Genomic DNA, 17,815 nt, shown 5'->3' on the forward strand with positions numbered 1-17,815 from the left:
TGCGTCCCTTAGACCTGCCAGGAACCCATGCCTGTTGGTTCTATAATCCCATATTCAATCTGATTATGTTTCTGGGTTTGTCAGCACCATACCCGTGTTTGCGGGTTGCACCACAAACTGCATACCCCCCCCCCCCCCCCCCCCCCCCCCCCCCCCAACACACACACACACACACACGCTTTAAGCAGACACGCCGTGATACAACTGGAATACTGTTTAAAGCAGGCGTACGAACAACTCATTCACTCACTGCAGGGCCCTGTTCCCGTAAAGCGATGTTAGTGCTAAGGTGATCGTAAGTCTCATTCTTTAACATAGGCTTACGATCATCGTAGCGCTAAGATCGCTTTGAGGAACGGGGCCCAGGTTGACTGTTGAGTTATATAAACAAGCACCAACATTAACATGTGTTGCCATCGTAATGGTCATAAAATAAATGACAAAATATAAAAATGCAGGCATTTCATAACTGTGAAACTGTATACACTATTATTATTTCATTACTAATATATGTTTGTCCTCAAACCATTGTGCCCAGGACGCAATGATACCCGTGCTCCACCTGTAGTCAATTGTTTATTAATTGGTCCGACAGGAAACATCATTTTCTGTACACAAACCCTGCACGAGTGGATGTGTGCAAACTTTCCGACCATCGCATTCAGGGGTAGACACCAAGCATTTAACCCACGCAGTCAACCGCTAATTTCAGACTAGCGGATCATGTAGCACACTTAGCATCCTTGAATGCCCAGTGTATTTTAGTGCCATTCCATTATTATGTATACACTGGTCCTTGAGCCGTCCTATCAAGTTACTCCCCTAAGCGAGATGAATTGTGTGCTCGGTCAGAGATAGCTGTGATGAGGGTGGGGACATCATTCCGAAACGAATGCCGAATTGGTCCAGGGTATAAATAATTTAATGTAGATAAAAAACGCTGGATTATTAAGTATGAATAACTGGATCCTAGAAGATATTAGTCTTTCCATATGGGTACTAGTATCGGCCTCTGTGGTGATTCCGGGTTAGAATCAGCAGATTTAGTGGTTCGGGTGGTCAGGCTCGGTGATTTGGTCGACATTGTCAGCGTACCCAGAAAGCTCATAATATCAATCACGGGTTTCATCTGGTCCAGACGGATCACTTAAAGCTGAAATATTGTTCATTGCGGCGTTATAACAAACACAAATAGTCAAAACAAAGCTTATTCTGATGCCTTGAATGATGCAGGGTCATGCTCTTGGTTTGGTGATGGCAATGAACACTACCAGCCCAAGAAACCACAGGACCATACCGAGGGACACCGCCATCTGAATCAGGTACCTGGACCGGAATGCTGCTTTTCTTGCTTTGGGCCAGTCCATTTTCTTACTGTGTTCCCTTACCTGAAACAGAAACTTTGTTTAGTGGTACCAAATGAGGGAATTTTGGTTCGATCTAAACTAACGGGCAAAAGAAACGCCACCAAACAATCCTCTGGTCTAAAACAAATCAGACGCAAAATTTAGCAACAGTTGATGTTTTATTATTAAAAAACAATTATTAAAAAACGGTATTTGAAAATTACAAGATAAAAAAACCTTGTACTTAAAGTTCTGCAGACACGTTCATCATGCTGGGTGCACTGTCCAGTATTCGATCACACCCGCAGAATCGACGTCGATCTCGTTCTAAGTCCCGTGCTAAACACATGGCTCAGTATCGGACGTGACCCCCTCCAGCAACGATGCAGGGCCTAACACGACGTCGAACTGAGTACATGAGTCTCCTGACATCCTGATTAGGGATATTACGCCATTCTTCCTGCAGGGCAATTGCCAAGGCATCCCTCCTCAATGGCGGCTGTTGACATTTCCGAATCCTGCGTCCAAGTTGGTCACAGAGGTGCTCTATGGGCGACAGGTCCTGTGATCTGGCTGGCCACTGTTATACGGCCACGTTAACGTTGTTGGCGTTCAGAAAGTCGCTAGTGACCCGAGCTGTGTGAGTGCCGGCGTTGTCCTGCTGAAACAGCGTTCGTGGGTGTTGTTGCAGGAAAGGAGGTACCACAGGCCGCAAAACCTCATCAATGTAACGACGTGCAGTGAGAATTCCGTTGATGATTCCCAGATTTGTCTTCTGGTCCACGCAGATGCCACCCAAGACCATGACACTGCCACCTCCATAAGGCTGCACTTATTGGACGCAACAACGTGCCGTTCGTTCACCACGTCGTCGGTAGATTCTAACCCGCCCATCAGACTTGAAGAGCTGGCACCTACTCTCGTCGCGGAAGAGCACTCTTCGCCAATTTCTCTGCTGCCACTGCTGTACAGTCCTGGCCCATCTCAGTCTGTGACGTCGGTGTAGAAACGTTAACGTCATGCCCTTGAAAGGTCGATAGGCACGGATGATGGAATCTGGACCATAGGTGAAGCACCCGTAAATACCTGTCTTCCTGTGGGCTCGTGACCTTGGGTCTTCCACTCCTCGGCCTGTCTGTAGTACTGCCAGTTTGCCTGTGACGTGTGACAAGTCGTGCACTTGAAGCAGCCCATGATCCTGGCAACGTGCTCCTGCGTCGCTCCCATTTGCAATATAACGATGGCTCAAACCCTCTGCTCTGCGGTTAGTCGAGGGGTGTTCGTTGTTTTAAACGGTTTCATGTGGAGAGAGAGTACAATCCTGCTCATGTTTTATACCAGAATTTTATACGGGTAACTTTGTGCACATTTTGCATTTTTTAGTGATTAAATTCACTTTTCTCGCAAATCACGTGACGCACGTGCACATGTTCACAGGGAAAAGGTAAGTTACATTCCAGCTATTCCCAAATATTTTCGTGCTGTTTGGCAAATTATTCATATGGTGGCGTTTCTTTTGCCCGCTAGTTTATATATAATAAACTTTCAAGAGGAAAAAATATGTGACCAACACACTATTAAATATTTAATCAAGTCGCTCGTGTTACGAAGATCTGGGTTAGAAATAGTCTCCAGTAACCCATGCTTGTCGAAAACTCACACACAAATTACAAACAAACAAAAGCTCTAGTGACAAGTCGTTGATAACCACAAGATACTTAACTAGACATGAATAATAAAATTATGAACTAAGCAAAACACAAGAAAAGAATCGTTACATAATTACGTTGGAAGTTTTCAAAAATCAGTATCTGAATTGCATATTGACATATTACTGTCATAATTCAAAGTTGGAAACATCGCTGTACAGAGTTGGGTCCCTTTGGGCTCACCAGGAATCTATGACTGTGGGTTCGAATCCCGGTTGGCCCTGATTATGTTTCTTGTTTTTCCGAGCTTGTGGATTGCACCAAATGATAAACGTCTTAGGGCTTTCCTTTCACATTAAGAGCACTCACTCACCCACCCACCCAAAAGACTCACCCACCCATGCCCCCAGCCACTCACTCACTCACTCACTCATGGAATTACCTTGAAGGAATAATACACGGCTGGGATTCCGAGAGGGAAACAGCAAAATATGGCTGACAGAATTGCATAGCACATGTAGCTATTTGGACCCTTGCCTAGTTGTACCCTATTAGGGGCGAGATGCGTCAAGGACTCCTGGAAGTGTAACATAAACCACGTACACATAATAATTCAACTTTGACAAAACGGTAACTTTTCTTGAAAGCCCAAGTCATATATTCAAAACTTCTGCCGCTTAAACAGAAACCTTTCTATTTCAATGTTTTTAATGTCAATGTTTTATTTCCTGCATTTACAATGCAGACATGGCGTCATTCTATTGTTTCAACTGTAATTGTAACGAATTGACAGTTTGACGAATTGACCTACTTCCCGGAATGCACATTTTAAGCTCATGCAATAGTTCTAAGCAAGTGCATTGCGGATGAACTTTCCACAACGATCAAATTGCACAATATGCACGTGCAGCTCAAATATACAAGCTAGTTCAAATGCAGGAGTTTAAGAGTCTCATGTATTACGAGTTTACAGCAAGAAAATTTCGTGCAACATATTTGTGTTGTATTTATTTTCATTTTTTTAATCGATTTGTTTCAGAGATTCAGAGACCGAGTCATCGTACAAAATGCACCTATCGCATATATAAATATCGCCATTCACCCCCCAAACACCAGCTCCATCCCCACCACGACGACACGCCCTCCTAGTCAGTACTGCGCCCCCACCCCCACCCCTCCCTTCCCCACCATACATACCTGGGATAACCTTCTGTGCTCCTGTGCAGGTTCCTCGCCATCCCTTGTTATAGCGCCATATCCCCCCTCCCGTGTGATGTCTTGCGGCTCAATCAGGGGTTCTGAAGCGGACTGCGAACAATCAGTATAAGTGCGTTCGATTATTTAAAGATAATATAAGATAATATTTTATTTGTGTGTCACGCAGTATAAAAAACATGCATTCAAAGTACATGACAAAATATAAAATATACAACCCGGCCAGTTGACCTATGAGACACGAGCGATAAAAAATAACTCAGTTTTATGTAAAGAGATTATACTATATAGTATCGTTTAGTGAGATACAAATGCAAAATATATACGAACGTGTGGTAACAGAACTATTTTATAAGTACTTATTTGAAAATGTCCCATTGTTAATATCTTTTGTAACTGTTGAGGAATCCTTTAAGGAAGAATATCATTAAAACTGAATATAATTATAAATTTGAGTGACATGTGTCAACCCACGTGTCCACATTTCTGGAAACCAGTGTTGACGAGATTCATCCCGAGTTAACCAGTGTTATTCAATGATAGTGAATGAGTGCATGAGTTTTAGCCACACCGGGGGACACCAGAAATGGGCTTCACACATTGTACCCATGTGGGAAATAGAACCCGGGCCTTCGACGTGACGAGCGAACGCTTTAACCACTAGGCTACCCCACCTCACATGCTCAAGGATAACTGAGGGCAGTACCCGAAATAAAATAAAATGTCACACAAAAACACAACAAGCAATTATATTGCTACATCACACAACTATGAGAGGTTTCAATGCTAGACAAAAGCCACAGTACCCTTTCTTTGTAATGCATGTAAAACGACAAGAAATGAAAAATCTTCGTCAAAATTGCATCACTGATTCTAAATTATTTATATCAACAATTGAAATTAAATTACGTGACGCCTACAGAGAGGAGTACCATCGGTGGGAAGGTGATGACGTCAATTAATATAACATATTACAATCTTTTTCAAATTTATCGTTTTTCCAAAATCATATCTATAAATATCAACAATGGCATATTTGTGTCATGAGTCAGCTAGGGACACGTGACCTAAAATGGTTATAAATGTTATTTTCCAGTATTTACACATATTAACTAAATAAGGCCAAAAATTCATTTTCCTAGTTCAATTTGTACCATATGTTCCCGTGCTATTTTTCAAGGTGAACAATTGACTAGCCTTTGCATGTGTTTGGGACGGGCGAACGCCTGGAATGACAATGAGTCCGAAACACATGCCCATGATGTGGTAGTAAACTCCACTTTGCTTTAAACAGCGATTTCTTTTGAATAGTAAAAGGGTTTTGACGCTTGTATTTCCGTGACTTCTTCAGGGACCTACCTACCATCATCGTAGAGTTCATCCACGGAGATCCCTTAGTCAGCCTTGTCAGACACCATCCGTTTATCAGCAGAAATGAACACAGAGGGATTACTGCCTTCGTCAATGTCAGTCTGTAAATTAAATATCAGTATGTAGGAGCTCTATCAAATATCTCAATCAGACACTAACTACACAGTGGAGGAATAAACTTCACAAATATCATCGAAAACATTAAAGAAACAACTAAATAGCAGAATCTAGAAGAGTGCTTTATGTGTATTGGAAGGTCCTCATCAATCTATGCTGGTGGTGAGAGGCAGCCAATTGGACCGGGTGACTTGGTTCATGCATGTCATTGTACCCCGACAATGTGGATCGTTGTTCACAATACCAATCACAGGATTGTCTGGTCCAGTCTCGATTATTTACAGACAGCCGTCATGTAGCTGAAATATTGCTGAGTGCGACTTTAAACAACAAACAATCAAGAAAAAGAAGCAAGAAAAGTATATATATAGAGAGAGAAGCCCCTTGGTCCAGAAATCGCGATTCCTTTCGTTATAAAGTTACACTACTTTAAACACATGATTCGTTAATTCGCACATTCGTTAACCCGCATATTCGTTAATCCGAACGATTAGATTAGAAACCGTATGATCCGGTGTAAAAGTGTTCACTGTAATGTGTAGTCACCAGGTAACAACCGTTACAGAAGATTGCGCTTAACCCGAAATACCGGATAACTCGATGGGTCGCGATCAAATCCTTTATTTATCATTATTTGAATTCCAATAACAAGAATCGTTTTAGCGCAATTTCTTTATGACTAGGTACATTTCTTGCTCTCTGATTCAATTTGTTTAAAAACACTAAAGGAAACGAATGAGAAATACAGTTCTAAGCATTCAGAAAAAAATCAATTTGGCTATCCTTGCCTAATATTATTGAAATAGGTAAAACTCTCATTTGTTTTTTAATGTCCAATACAAACACGCTTGTACATACCTTTTTTAACCCACATTGAATGTTTCCCTTCCTTCATTGGGAAAGTTTATATCCATCTGTTCACAAATAACAAAACCTTTGGCAGAATATGACAGTATTAGAAAAATTTCTCGGTTGATCTCCCCATGACTGACAGACATCGTCACCAAGATAATCCATGCGTGATGAACTTTCACCGGACTGCGCCCCCAGCGGTGATGCTATGCACCCTCTTATCAAGCTGACACTTAGAAATAAAGTTGCGTTAATTGGTATCTGTCATGTTCTTATAACGACAAACTGTTCCCGTTTTTATCAGGTCATGTTAAGCATGGCAGGGATATGTATAATTGAAAAGTGGCAGTTTAACTAAGTCTGAGAAACCCAAAATGTGCCCATGCTCCCGCTGAGTACGAGTGTCACACAGAGAGGTAATTACTGTGTTGTCTGTGTAAATCACATAGATTGTATCATGGCATGTACCGTGTGGAGGCTTAAGAATGACCTGTCAGTAAATTCTATATTTCAGTGAAAACATTTTTCTGTAAAACCAAGTACAAGGTCTCATATCTATATCAATTTGCAGACTGATATATCATTACACAGCATCACACTATCCACCCAGCATCATAGCACCCACCTAACATCACACCACCCACCATACATCATACCACCCACCTAACATCACACCACCCACCATACATCATACCACCCACCTAACATCACACCACCCACCATCACACCACCCACCCAGCATCCTACCACCCACCCACCATCACACCACCCACCCAGCATCCTACCACCCACCCACCATCACACCACCCATCCAGCGTCACACCACCCACCCACCATCACACCACCCATCCAGCGTCACACCACCCACCCACCATCACACCACCCATCCAGCGTCACACCACCCACCCACCATCACACCACCCACCCAGAGTCATACCACCCACCCACCATCACACCACCCATCCAGCGTCACACCACCCACCCACCATCACACCACCCACCCAGCGTCACACCACCCACCAACCATCACACCACCCAGCCAGCGTCACACCACCCACCCACCATCACACCACCCATCCAGCATCACACCACCCACCATACATCACACCACCCACCTAACATCACATCACCCACCCAGCATCACATCACCCACCTAACATCACACCACCCACCATACATCATACCACCCACCTAACATCACACCACCCATCATACCACACACCCAGCATCACATCACACACCCAGCATCACATCACCCACCGAGCATCACACCACCCACCCAGCATCGCACCACCCACCGAGCATCACACCACCCACCCAGCATCGCACCACCGACCCAGCATCACACCACACACCCAGCATCACACCACCCACCGAGCATCGCACCACCAACCTAGCATCACACCACCCACCCACCATCGCACCACCAACCTAGCATCACACCACCCACCCACCATCACATCACCCACCCACTATCACATCACCCACCCACTATCACATCACCCACCCAGCATCGCACCACCCACCCAGCATCACACCACACACCCAGCATCACACCACACACCCAGCATCACACCACACACCCAGCATCACACCACCCACCTAGCATCACACCACCCCCCTAACATCACACCACCCACCCATAATCGTACCACCCACCAAGCATCACACCACCCACCCAGCATCACACCATCCACCCAGCATCACACCATCCACCCAGCATCACCCCACAAACCCAGCATCACCCCACAAACCCAGCATCACCCCACCCACCGAGCATCACACCACCCACCCAGCATCACACCACTCACCCACCCGCCCCAGCATCACACCACCCACCTAGCATCGCGCCACCCTACCACCATCACACCACCCACCCAGCATCGCACCACCCACTCACCCACCATCACACCACCCACCCAGCTTCACACCACCCACCCACCATCACACCACCCATCCAGCATCAGCCCATTCCATCCCGACACACTCCTAGCATATTACAAAATACAAATATGTGGAGATAATGGCGACAAACACTCATACTTACGTGTGTTTAAATGTAGACAGATGCTGATAAACTTAAGACAACAGGTCATGAGTTGCCATGTTTCGGTTTCATGTTCCTGCCTGGCCGGAACACTACACAAGCCGGACAAGTGCGGAATGTGTTAGTTGGCTGACGTATAATTCACCTTCCGCCCAAATCAACCAGTTCGCCTCAACACATGTTTCTCCAACTGAAACAAGGGAAAGAGAATACAGAGGTGAGGTGAGGTGAAATTGGGTTTAACGTCGCGTCCAAGATTATTGCGGTTATATAGCGACGTGCATGTACGTGTGTCTGTGTGTGTGTGGCTGCTTGTACTAGTCCGGACTGGTGCCGATTTATAGTGCTAGCCCACTGAGAATACCATGCCGCAGTTTAACATGAATACCCCACTCAGACACAGTATACTGACTCCGACCCGACCAGTCCTTGTTTTAGCCCCTTAATGCCGAGCGCCAGACAGGGTAACAACAAGTACCATCTTTTAACGTCTTTTGGTATGACGCGACCGGGGATCGAACCCCGTACCTTCCGCTTTCCGGGCGGACGCTCTACCACTAGACCACGGAGGCGGTCAAGAGAATACTGAAGCAGTACAACAGTGAGATAGTCTGGGTTTCGAGTCAGAAGTGTAGGAACTTGCATCAGGAAATACAATTATCATAATGTACAGATTAATATATAAAAAATGCATCAAAGAGGGTTTGGGTGATCCTGGCACATTCAGGCTGGTTAGTTTCATCATCAGCTCAGCCCCTTCTACACGCAGCCCAGACAGCGAATGGGACTTTTCCAAGGAAGCGCTGCCTAGTCGAACCAACCCAGAACCTTTCAGAGAATGTGAAGACTCCCCAACACTGCAGCCTTCTGCATTACCCAGATTGCCAGAAGGGCTGTATTCCTGACAGCAAACCCGGTTATTCTCCCCATGTCAGTCAACGATTGGGAGGTTCCAAACCTAAGGCATCGAGAACAATGGGGAGTCGGACAACTTGGTACTTGGTATGCAAGCGAGGCATATCGTAAGCGAGGTCTGTATATTTGCCATGTTTTTCCCGAACCTTGTCATTCACATTAGTGTCAAAGAGGACAGTGAATCCAATGATATATCTGATTTCAGTGGATTTATCCAAAAGATCAATATCAGGTTTGGTAGCCGGGATAGGTCTGAGGCTGTGTACGGACTGATTCCAAAGAAGTTTGTATTTATCATTTTCAATGACGTCCTCTACATATTCTAGGTCGTACCATGGATGAACCGCTGTGTCAAAACCACAGGCATGGCGGGGACGGTAACAAATTGATCGAGTCACTCCACCATGTCAGTTAGGATACTATATTTGTACCAAAGCTGGGCAGAGACTAACAATGTGTTGGACAGTCACATTAAATTCATTGCATAATCTACATTTCTTGTTTACATTTGATGCAAAATCACACATTGACGGTTTCGAGTGGGAAGTGACTGGTCCTGAGCATCAAACAGGAAGCCTTCTGATTCATTTTTCAGGCCAGCCGACTTCATCCAAGCGAAGGACTCTGCAGGTTGGCTGAATTTTTTCATCCACTGCACATAAACTCGATGCAGTGGTCGTTAAGATAGCCTCTCTTGCACTTCGCTTTCTTGACACTCATTGCTGTACCGTCCAACAGTACAGAAGCATCAACAAAATCAACTTTGACATTGAGATTATGTCCCTTGGCCTTGGCTCGTTTAAGAAAACTGTGGAATGTCTTGTTATCATGAGTCTTGTCATGCTTCACAAGAAGATCAACAGACAAATAAATGTGTGCAAAAGTGCACTGTATAATACTATCATGAAGAGTCTCCACGTAAATTAAACCACGCCCTCCCATAATAATTGGTAAATACATGTATAAGCGAGTGAGGGAAGCGCGAGGGTGATGGGATCTACTTTCTGACATGATTCTTCGTGTCTTCCCCCAAGTATACTGAATGATCCTCTCTCTTGTACCTTGTCAAGTTTCAGATGAAGAATTTTTAAACGAGTCCAAAGGACATGCCAATATCATTGCAAAAGGACTCTACAAGGAGAATCTGTTTTCTTGAAGTGGCTTCTCCTTTGGCAAGAAGTTCAAGGCCATCAATGTAAAATAGGTGAGTTAGGGGTGGTGGGTATCTGTGCTGAGGGGTCTAGGTTGATAACCTTCCTCTTTGCTGAGCAAAAACCTAAAAGGATTTAGTGACAAACAGAAAAGCAAAGGACTTAAAGAATCGCCCTGAAATATTCCTCTTCTAATAGAAATGGGTTCCGAAGCCACCACTTGCCCCAGAGAATGGGACAAGTTGAGTTGTCCAGAAATTCATTAACGACTTGAGTAAAACAAGTAACCACTCGGAAAGTTCAATACGTTCCAGTGACTTCAAAATCCATTTGTGAGTTACAGAATCATAGGCTTTTCTGTGGTCTACCCAACACATTGAGAAGTAACGGTGGTAAGTTTTAGCCTCTTCAAGGGTCATTTTCTGAACCAGCAATCGATCCTTACAACCCCAACATGTCTTTCTGTCTCCTCTCTGCTCCATGTCAATAATGTCATCGGAAGCGCAGTATGATGATATAACATGTGTGAGACACCCTGTAAATATTTTGTATTGTGTATTGGCAGAGGTTTTTAGGGTCAATGAAATCACTTTTCTTTGGGAGAAGTATTGTTCCACATTTGTACAACCAAGGGAAAACATCCCCTGTATCCACAAGAGAATTTATACAGTGATGTAATGGTGTTAAAAACAGTTTTCAAAGCTGGTTTCGAATACCATCAGATTCTGGTGCCGTATTACATTTGTATGGTTAGAAAATTTGGTTTCCGAGAAAGAGGAGTTGTTGATGAAAATATCAATTGAAATAGAAATCTTGTCGATATAGCCGAATCATCGAACGTCCAGATCGTCCAGAAACGAGATCTTTATGGACAACAGCAAGGAACGTGTAAAGGTTCATCACAAGAACAAGCCACATTCCTTAACTATAGGCCTCCCTGTCAGGGTTCATAACACTAACAAGACACATACCTTAACTATAGGCCTCCCTGTCAGGGTTCATAACACTAACAAGACACATACCTTAACAATAGGACTCCCTGTCAGGGTTCATAACACTAACAAGACACATACCTTCACAATAGGCCTCCCTGTCAGGGTGCATAACACTAACAAGACACATACCTTAACTATAGGCCTCCCTGTCAGGGTTCACAACACTACCAAGACAAATACCTTAACTATAGGCCTCCCTGTCAGGGTTCACAACACTAACAAGACAAATACCTTAACTATAGGCCTCCCTGTCATGGTTCATAACACTAACAAGACAAATACCTTAACTATAGGCCTCCCTGTCAGGGTGCATAACACTAACAAGACACACACCTTAACAATAGGCCTCCCTGTCAGGGGGATCATAACACTAACAAGACACATACCTTAACAAAAGGCCTCCCTGTCAGGGTTCATAACACTAACAAGACACATACCTTAACAATAGGCCTCCCTGTCAGGGTTCATAACACTAACAAGACACATACCTTAACAATAGGCCTCCCTGTTGGGGTTCATAATACTAACAAGACACATACCTTAACAATAGGCCTCCCTGTCAGGGTTCATAACACTAACAAGACACATACCTTAACAATAGGCCTCCCTGTCAGGGTGCATAACACTAACAAGACACATACCTTAACAATAGACCTCCCTGACAGGGTTCATAACACTAACAAGACAAATACCTTAACAATAGGCCTCCCTGTCAGGGTTCATAACACTAACAAGACACATACCTTAACTATAGGCCTCCCTGTCAGGGTGCATAACACTAACAAGACACATACCTTAACAATAGGCCTCCCTGTCAGGGTGCATAACACTAACAAGACACATACCTTAACTATAGGCCTCCCTGTCAGGGTTCATAACACTAACAAGACACATACCTTAACAATAGGCCTCCCTGTCAGGGTTCATAACACTGACAAGACACATACCTTAACAATAGGCCTCCCTGTCAGGGTTCATAACACTAACAAGACACATACCTTAACAATAGGCCTCCCTGTCAGGGGGATCATAACAATAACAAGACACATACCTTAACAATAGGCCTCCCTGTCAGGGTTCACAACACTAACAAGACAAATACCTTAACAATAGGCCTCCCTGTCAGGGTTCATAACACTAACAAGACACATACCTTAACAATAGGCCTCCCTGTCAGGGTTCATAACACTAACAAGACACATACCTTAACAATAGGCCTCCCTGTCAGGGTGCATAACACTAACAAGACACATACCTTAACAATAGACCTCCCTGTCAGGGTTCATAACACTAACAAGACACATACCTTAACAATAGGCCTCCCTGTCAGGGTTCATAACACTAACAAGACACATACCTTAACTATAGGCCTCCCTGTCAGGGTGCATAACACTAACAAGACACATACCTTAACAATAGGCCTCCCTGTCAGGGTGCATAACACTAACAAGACACATACCTTAACTATAGGCCGCCCTGTCAGGGTTCACAACACTAACAAGACACATACCTTAACAATAGGCCTCCCTGTCAGGGTTCATAACACTAACAAGACACATACCTTAACAATAGGCCTCCCTGTCAGGGTTCATAACACTAACAAGACACATACCTTAACAATAGGCCTCCCTGTCATGGTTCATAACACTAACAAGACACATACCTTAACTATAGGCCTCCCTGTCAGGGTTCATAAGACTAACAAGACACATACCTTAACAATAGGCCTCCCTGTCAGGGTTCATAACACTAATAAGACACATACCTTAACAATAGGCCTCCCTGTCAGGGTTCATAACACTAACAAGACAAATACCTTAACAATAGGCCTCCCTGTCAGGGTGCATAACACTAACAAGACACATACCTTAACAATAGGCCTCCCTGTCAGGGTTCATAACACTAACAAGGCACATACCTTAACAATAGGCCTCCATATCAGGGTTCATAACACGAACAAGCCACATTCCTCAAAACTGAAAATATTTCAGGGAAATTGTTACCGTAAACACAACGAAAGTGTCCCTAACTCTAGCTGAGCTTAGGTCACAATGCACGCCATGATAGCGACCTACCCGATATTCTTGTGGTTTGTTTTCATAGTATCCCTGCTAGCTATGTCCCATACTGTCACGACAGACCCATGTGTAGTCTAATACCAATCATATGAGTATTACACAGCAGCTGCCACCCAGACCCAGTGACACTCAACTCGGTATGGTGTCCATGTATGTACGGGTTTTCTATGTGCTGATTCATTTAGGTAATATTATATAGAGCTATAAAATTCATTTTGAATCTTTCACATTTTTATTTCAAGTGCAATGAATGCTAGACGTATATGAAACCATATTTATTAAAACACGCTCTTGCCAATATCCCGCATGTTATTTGAAGAGCACGAATTAATTAATCACGCTTTTTGTGCGCTGGTTGTGGTCAGATGTTGAACCAATATGATGTTGTGACAGTTGATGCTGAGCCAGGAATTCATTGGCCACACCGAACGTGCATTTTAACTATTACAAATGAGGCAACCAGAGGTCATTATACAACATTATGGAGAAACATAGTTTACGGGAATCTACACTATGTCACACACTCTAATGTATGTGTGTAACACCGGTTTTGGCATTAACCTCACTTTTGTCCCACTGGCCCATGTCCCATCCCATTTGTCAGACAGTTTATCCCCGGACTAGTCAAGGTTGGTTTGTCAAGTACTACACACTGAAATCTCAAAATCTGAGCGGTAGCTGGTGAGAAGGGTCGGTTGAGAGTCTGCTATACCTGTGTTTTCAGCAGTGTCTGGCGTATGTCATCTGTTGTCGGTTGAACAAGAGGGGACAAACTTGACTGGAGTCGGATCCCTAGATGGATGCCAGTGGCATACGAGACATCTCCAAGGAAGTCCCCAACAGTTGATCAGTTCTCTCGTCCGGTCTTTATGATACATCTGCAGTGTGTGGTTTGGTTTCTGGTTCGATTCTTGGAGTAGGTGAACCCATCAAGGAATACTTGTGGGTTCCTCTCTGAGACTCAATGTACTCAACTCTGCGTATACCAGCCATGGTGGTGATACCTTATTGTTGTTGTTGTTGTTGTTGTTGTTGTTGTTGTTGTTGTTGTTGTGAGTTTTACTATTCATTAAAAATTTGTTTTAGTATTGATAAGATTTCTATTTTCGTGTATTAACATGATTTCATTTTTTATCTTTGGCTACCCAGTTTATATATGTTCGAGTAGTTGTCCATCTCTCAGACCCCGAGCTTGGGCATGGTCGTGACATTCCTGTAACAAAGGACCGAGTCTGAGGCGTGAGATGGCTACTTCGAGTTTCTTTTCATTTGAGTATGAGAATGGCTTTTGGTTGGTCTTGGGTTGCATTTTTTATAACCATCTGCCGATCCCACTTGCGTCCCATTGGGCCTGCTATTTTTGGACTATGGAGGCTTTATGTTTGCTCTTTATCTTTAGTTTACTGTATAGGGAATAGGCTGTATCTCCGCTTTCTCTAGAGCTGGCTTCGCTAGTGTATCTGCCTTTTCATTTGCATGAATATCTATGTGAGACGTGATCAAACACAGCTCCACCTATTTCCCCTGGTCTGATAGGCTTGTATATTCAAGTAGAATATTATTGTCTGTGTTTGTCTCGAGTTGGAGTATCTGATGGTTTGAAGTGCATCATCAGTAAATACTGACTGACCATCAGGCAGCAACAGTAGTAGTGGTAGTATAGTGTTTATGCATTACAGTGTCACGTGCACTACTGGTCACAGTAGGGTTGTGTTTAGTGACTTCTGATGTGACATCAGTGTCTAGTTTAGGATTTTTAAAGTGCAGGGAGGGTGTAACCATTTGTAGAGACTTTCTGGTGGCTGATATCTTACTGACTTAGTCTGACTAAGACTTCATGTAATATAGTACGGTACCTATAGTACACGTGAGATTATTCTCAGGTTATGGAGAAGTTTAATCTATGTAATCTGTTCCTATTCTATTAAACATTGTATTTAATGAAAATAATGCAAAACAAACTCAACGGTTCAAAGGTTTCTATTAATCTTCACTGGGATTAATATATGCCAAATCATTGAAACAAAAACTAATTTTAATTTGCTAATAAAACAAACACAATCATAATCTGGTTAATCTGTATCATTTAACAAGTTGGAATAGCTCACTCTGCCCACAGTATGGAGCAGCTTATTTATTTAGGAGGTAAGACCAGGCAGTTACACTGGCCGCACTTGTCTAGGATGTCTGACAAAAGGGAGTGTACCGCGGTCAAATATACATATAGCAGTAGTAGTGGAGTGGTAGTAGTGTTATAAGGTTAAAAATGCATCTCAGAAACTAATGATAATAAATAGAACCATTATAGCTGCAATGAGGAGTGGCATTAGATATAGTTTGTGACAGAACTTGTAGTTGGAGAGGAATCAATAGAGAAAAGACATTTCACATTTATCACAAGTGTATTCTGGACATTTCACATTTATCGTCCATGAGTTAATGAAACAAACGGGGAGTTTCAAGGCATAATTCATCCGGAAGCTTCGGAGCGAGTCACAAAATCAATAGAGAGATGAGCAATCTGGCACGAAGGCTTTTGTATTTTTCCGATTACGACACACATGAGTTCATGATCAGATCTAAACTTGTAACGAATCAAATGGAGGTTTTGAGACATGTGACAAGGACAGGCCAGGCTCGAACACTATAAAATGATACCCTCAACATTAGGAGAGGAGAGCGCGGTTTGCAATCGATCGAGTCGAATCCCGATCGTTCTAAGTTTCCACCAGCTAGTGACGAGCCTGGCCAGTCTGATCCTGTCCTGTATTGATAGATGGGCTGAGAGTAAGTAAAACTATGTGAGTATAAACTGGTGGTGCGTTTCTTTATTATGCGGGTGTGAATGCTGATAGAGACAACTTGCAGTAAGGGTCATTAGACCAATCACTCCTTGACGGAGCCGAGCCGTGGTGGACAAGGCGAGGGCAATGTCCTGGCTTAATTGACCACAAGGACCAGGAACGGCGATACATTTAGTAACTGTAGCAGGGTCGCACTGGACGCCCGAAAGCAGTTACGACGTGGTGGAGTATGCGGGTTTCCTCTTGAACAAAATGTTTAAGACGATCCCATTCTTTGTTTTTCGTATTGTCGTTCCCATCCTTCAATTCCGTCTTCCCACCCAGACTTACGTTTGAAGGTACGGTTTCATTTTGACGCATGGATAGGGTATTCTGGACTTACATGGTGTAGTTGGGCTGGTAATGTCTCATACACCAAATTCTGATACATCTCCGTCAGGTGACCGTCTTGCCCCAGCTCGTCTCCTTACTGGTACGATTTTCTCGAATTCCCCCAGAGTTGTCATAACTCAACCGCCCTCTCAACCACCCCCACCGCCCCCTCCTCCCCAGGAACCCTCGCCCCCTATTTCTGAACAGAGTTTGGACTTATCTCACTCTACCGACGAGCTTTTACATCAGTAAGATTGTGTTTTCCCTGACGTTTCCTCATTAAGTTCGTCCTCAGGCCCCGAAGCACAAAATCCACCCCCTGACTTCAATATGGGAGATTCGACCTTGATGCCTGAACATTTCAATGGCAAGGACACGACTCATGCTGCGGAATGGCTTGACCTTTTCCTTCATTTTGGAAACTTTAAAAAGTGGACTGACGCACAGAAAGTAGAGGTTTTTCCACTATTTTTGAAGGACTCTGCGTCCCTCAGGTACAAAGATCTTATACCATCGCTAGGGGAAGATATCATCATTTTCGATGAGGTAGAGAAATTATTCAGGGACAAGTACGTCCACCCAACTGACCGGTGGACCCTTCTAGAATCTTTCGTGAGTCGTAGGTTATCCCCAACTGAACCTATAGACACGTATTTAGCGGATTTGACCCAAACAGCTAGCCTATTAGGTAAGACTGACATGGACTTGATGGATGCATTTGTTCGGGGACTGGATGACGGTACAAGGCAACACGTGCTAATGAAACAGCCGACGGCTCTGAACGAAGCTGTTTCGTTTGCACGTTTGGCTCGATCCATAATCCCTCAAATTGCAGAAAATACAGGTGTCAAGTTGGCAATTGATACTCTGAGAGACCAGATTATTCCTTATTGATTACAATGT

General features: G+C 43.7%; 2 protein-coding genes across 2 annotated transcripts; one reads left to right on the forward strand and one right to left on the reverse strand.

The window, feature by feature from the left end:
• Window positions 1–352: 352 nt before the first annotated feature.
• Window positions 353–13,822, reverse strand: LOC139469029 (uncharacterized). The gene is made up of 6 exons (XM_071251163.1): window positions 13,734–13,822; window positions 8,598–8,787; window positions 5,574–5,682; window positions 4,193–4,303; window positions 3,438–3,572; window positions 353–1,388 (listed from the first exon to the last, which is right to left on the reverse strand). Exons 3-6 carry the CDS (start codon window positions 5,589–5,591, stop codon window positions 1,236–1,238), a joined length of 417 nt encoding a protein of 138 aa, XP_071107264.1. The 5' UTR covers window positions 5,592–5,682; window positions 8,598–8,787; window positions 13,734–13,822; the 3' UTR covers window positions 353–1,235.
• A 3,420-nt stretch (window positions 13,823–17,242) lies between these two features.
• LOC139467571 (uncharacterized) lies at window positions 17,243–17,806 on the forward strand. The gene has a single exon (XM_071249107.1). It carries the CDS (start codon window positions 17,243–17,245, stop codon window positions 17,804–17,806), a length of 564 nt encoding a protein of 187 aa, XP_071105208.1.
• The last annotated feature ends 9 nt before the right edge of the window (window positions 17,807–17,815 follow it).

Source organism: Haliotis cracherodii, unplaced genomic scaffold (genome assembly GCF_022045235.1).
Source record: "Haliotis cracherodii isolate W230 unplaced genomic scaffold, xgHalCrac1.p SCAF_2, whole genome shotgun sequence".
NCBI classification, from domain to species: domain Eukaryota; kingdom Metazoa; phylum Mollusca; class Gastropoda; order Lepetellida; family Haliotidae; genus Haliotis; species Haliotis cracherodii.

What these genes read in the sequence shown, in the direction of transcription:
- LOC139469029 (XM_071251163.1), bottom strand. An exon ending in AGCACAGAAGGTTATCCCAG is followed by an intron (nt 3,573 to 4,192) that starts GTATGTATGGTG and finishes TTACACTTCCAG; the next exon opens with GAGTCCTTGACGCATCTCGC. An exon ending in CCGTGTATTATTCCTTCAAG is followed by an intron (nt 1,389 to 3,437) that starts GTAATTCCATGA and finishes TTTCTGTTTCAG; the next exon opens with GTAAGGGAACACAGTAAGAA.
- LOC139467571 (XM_071249107.1), top strand. Translation starts at nt 17,243, where the DNA reads ATGGGAGATTCGACCTTGATGCCTGAACATTTCAATGGCAAGGACACG.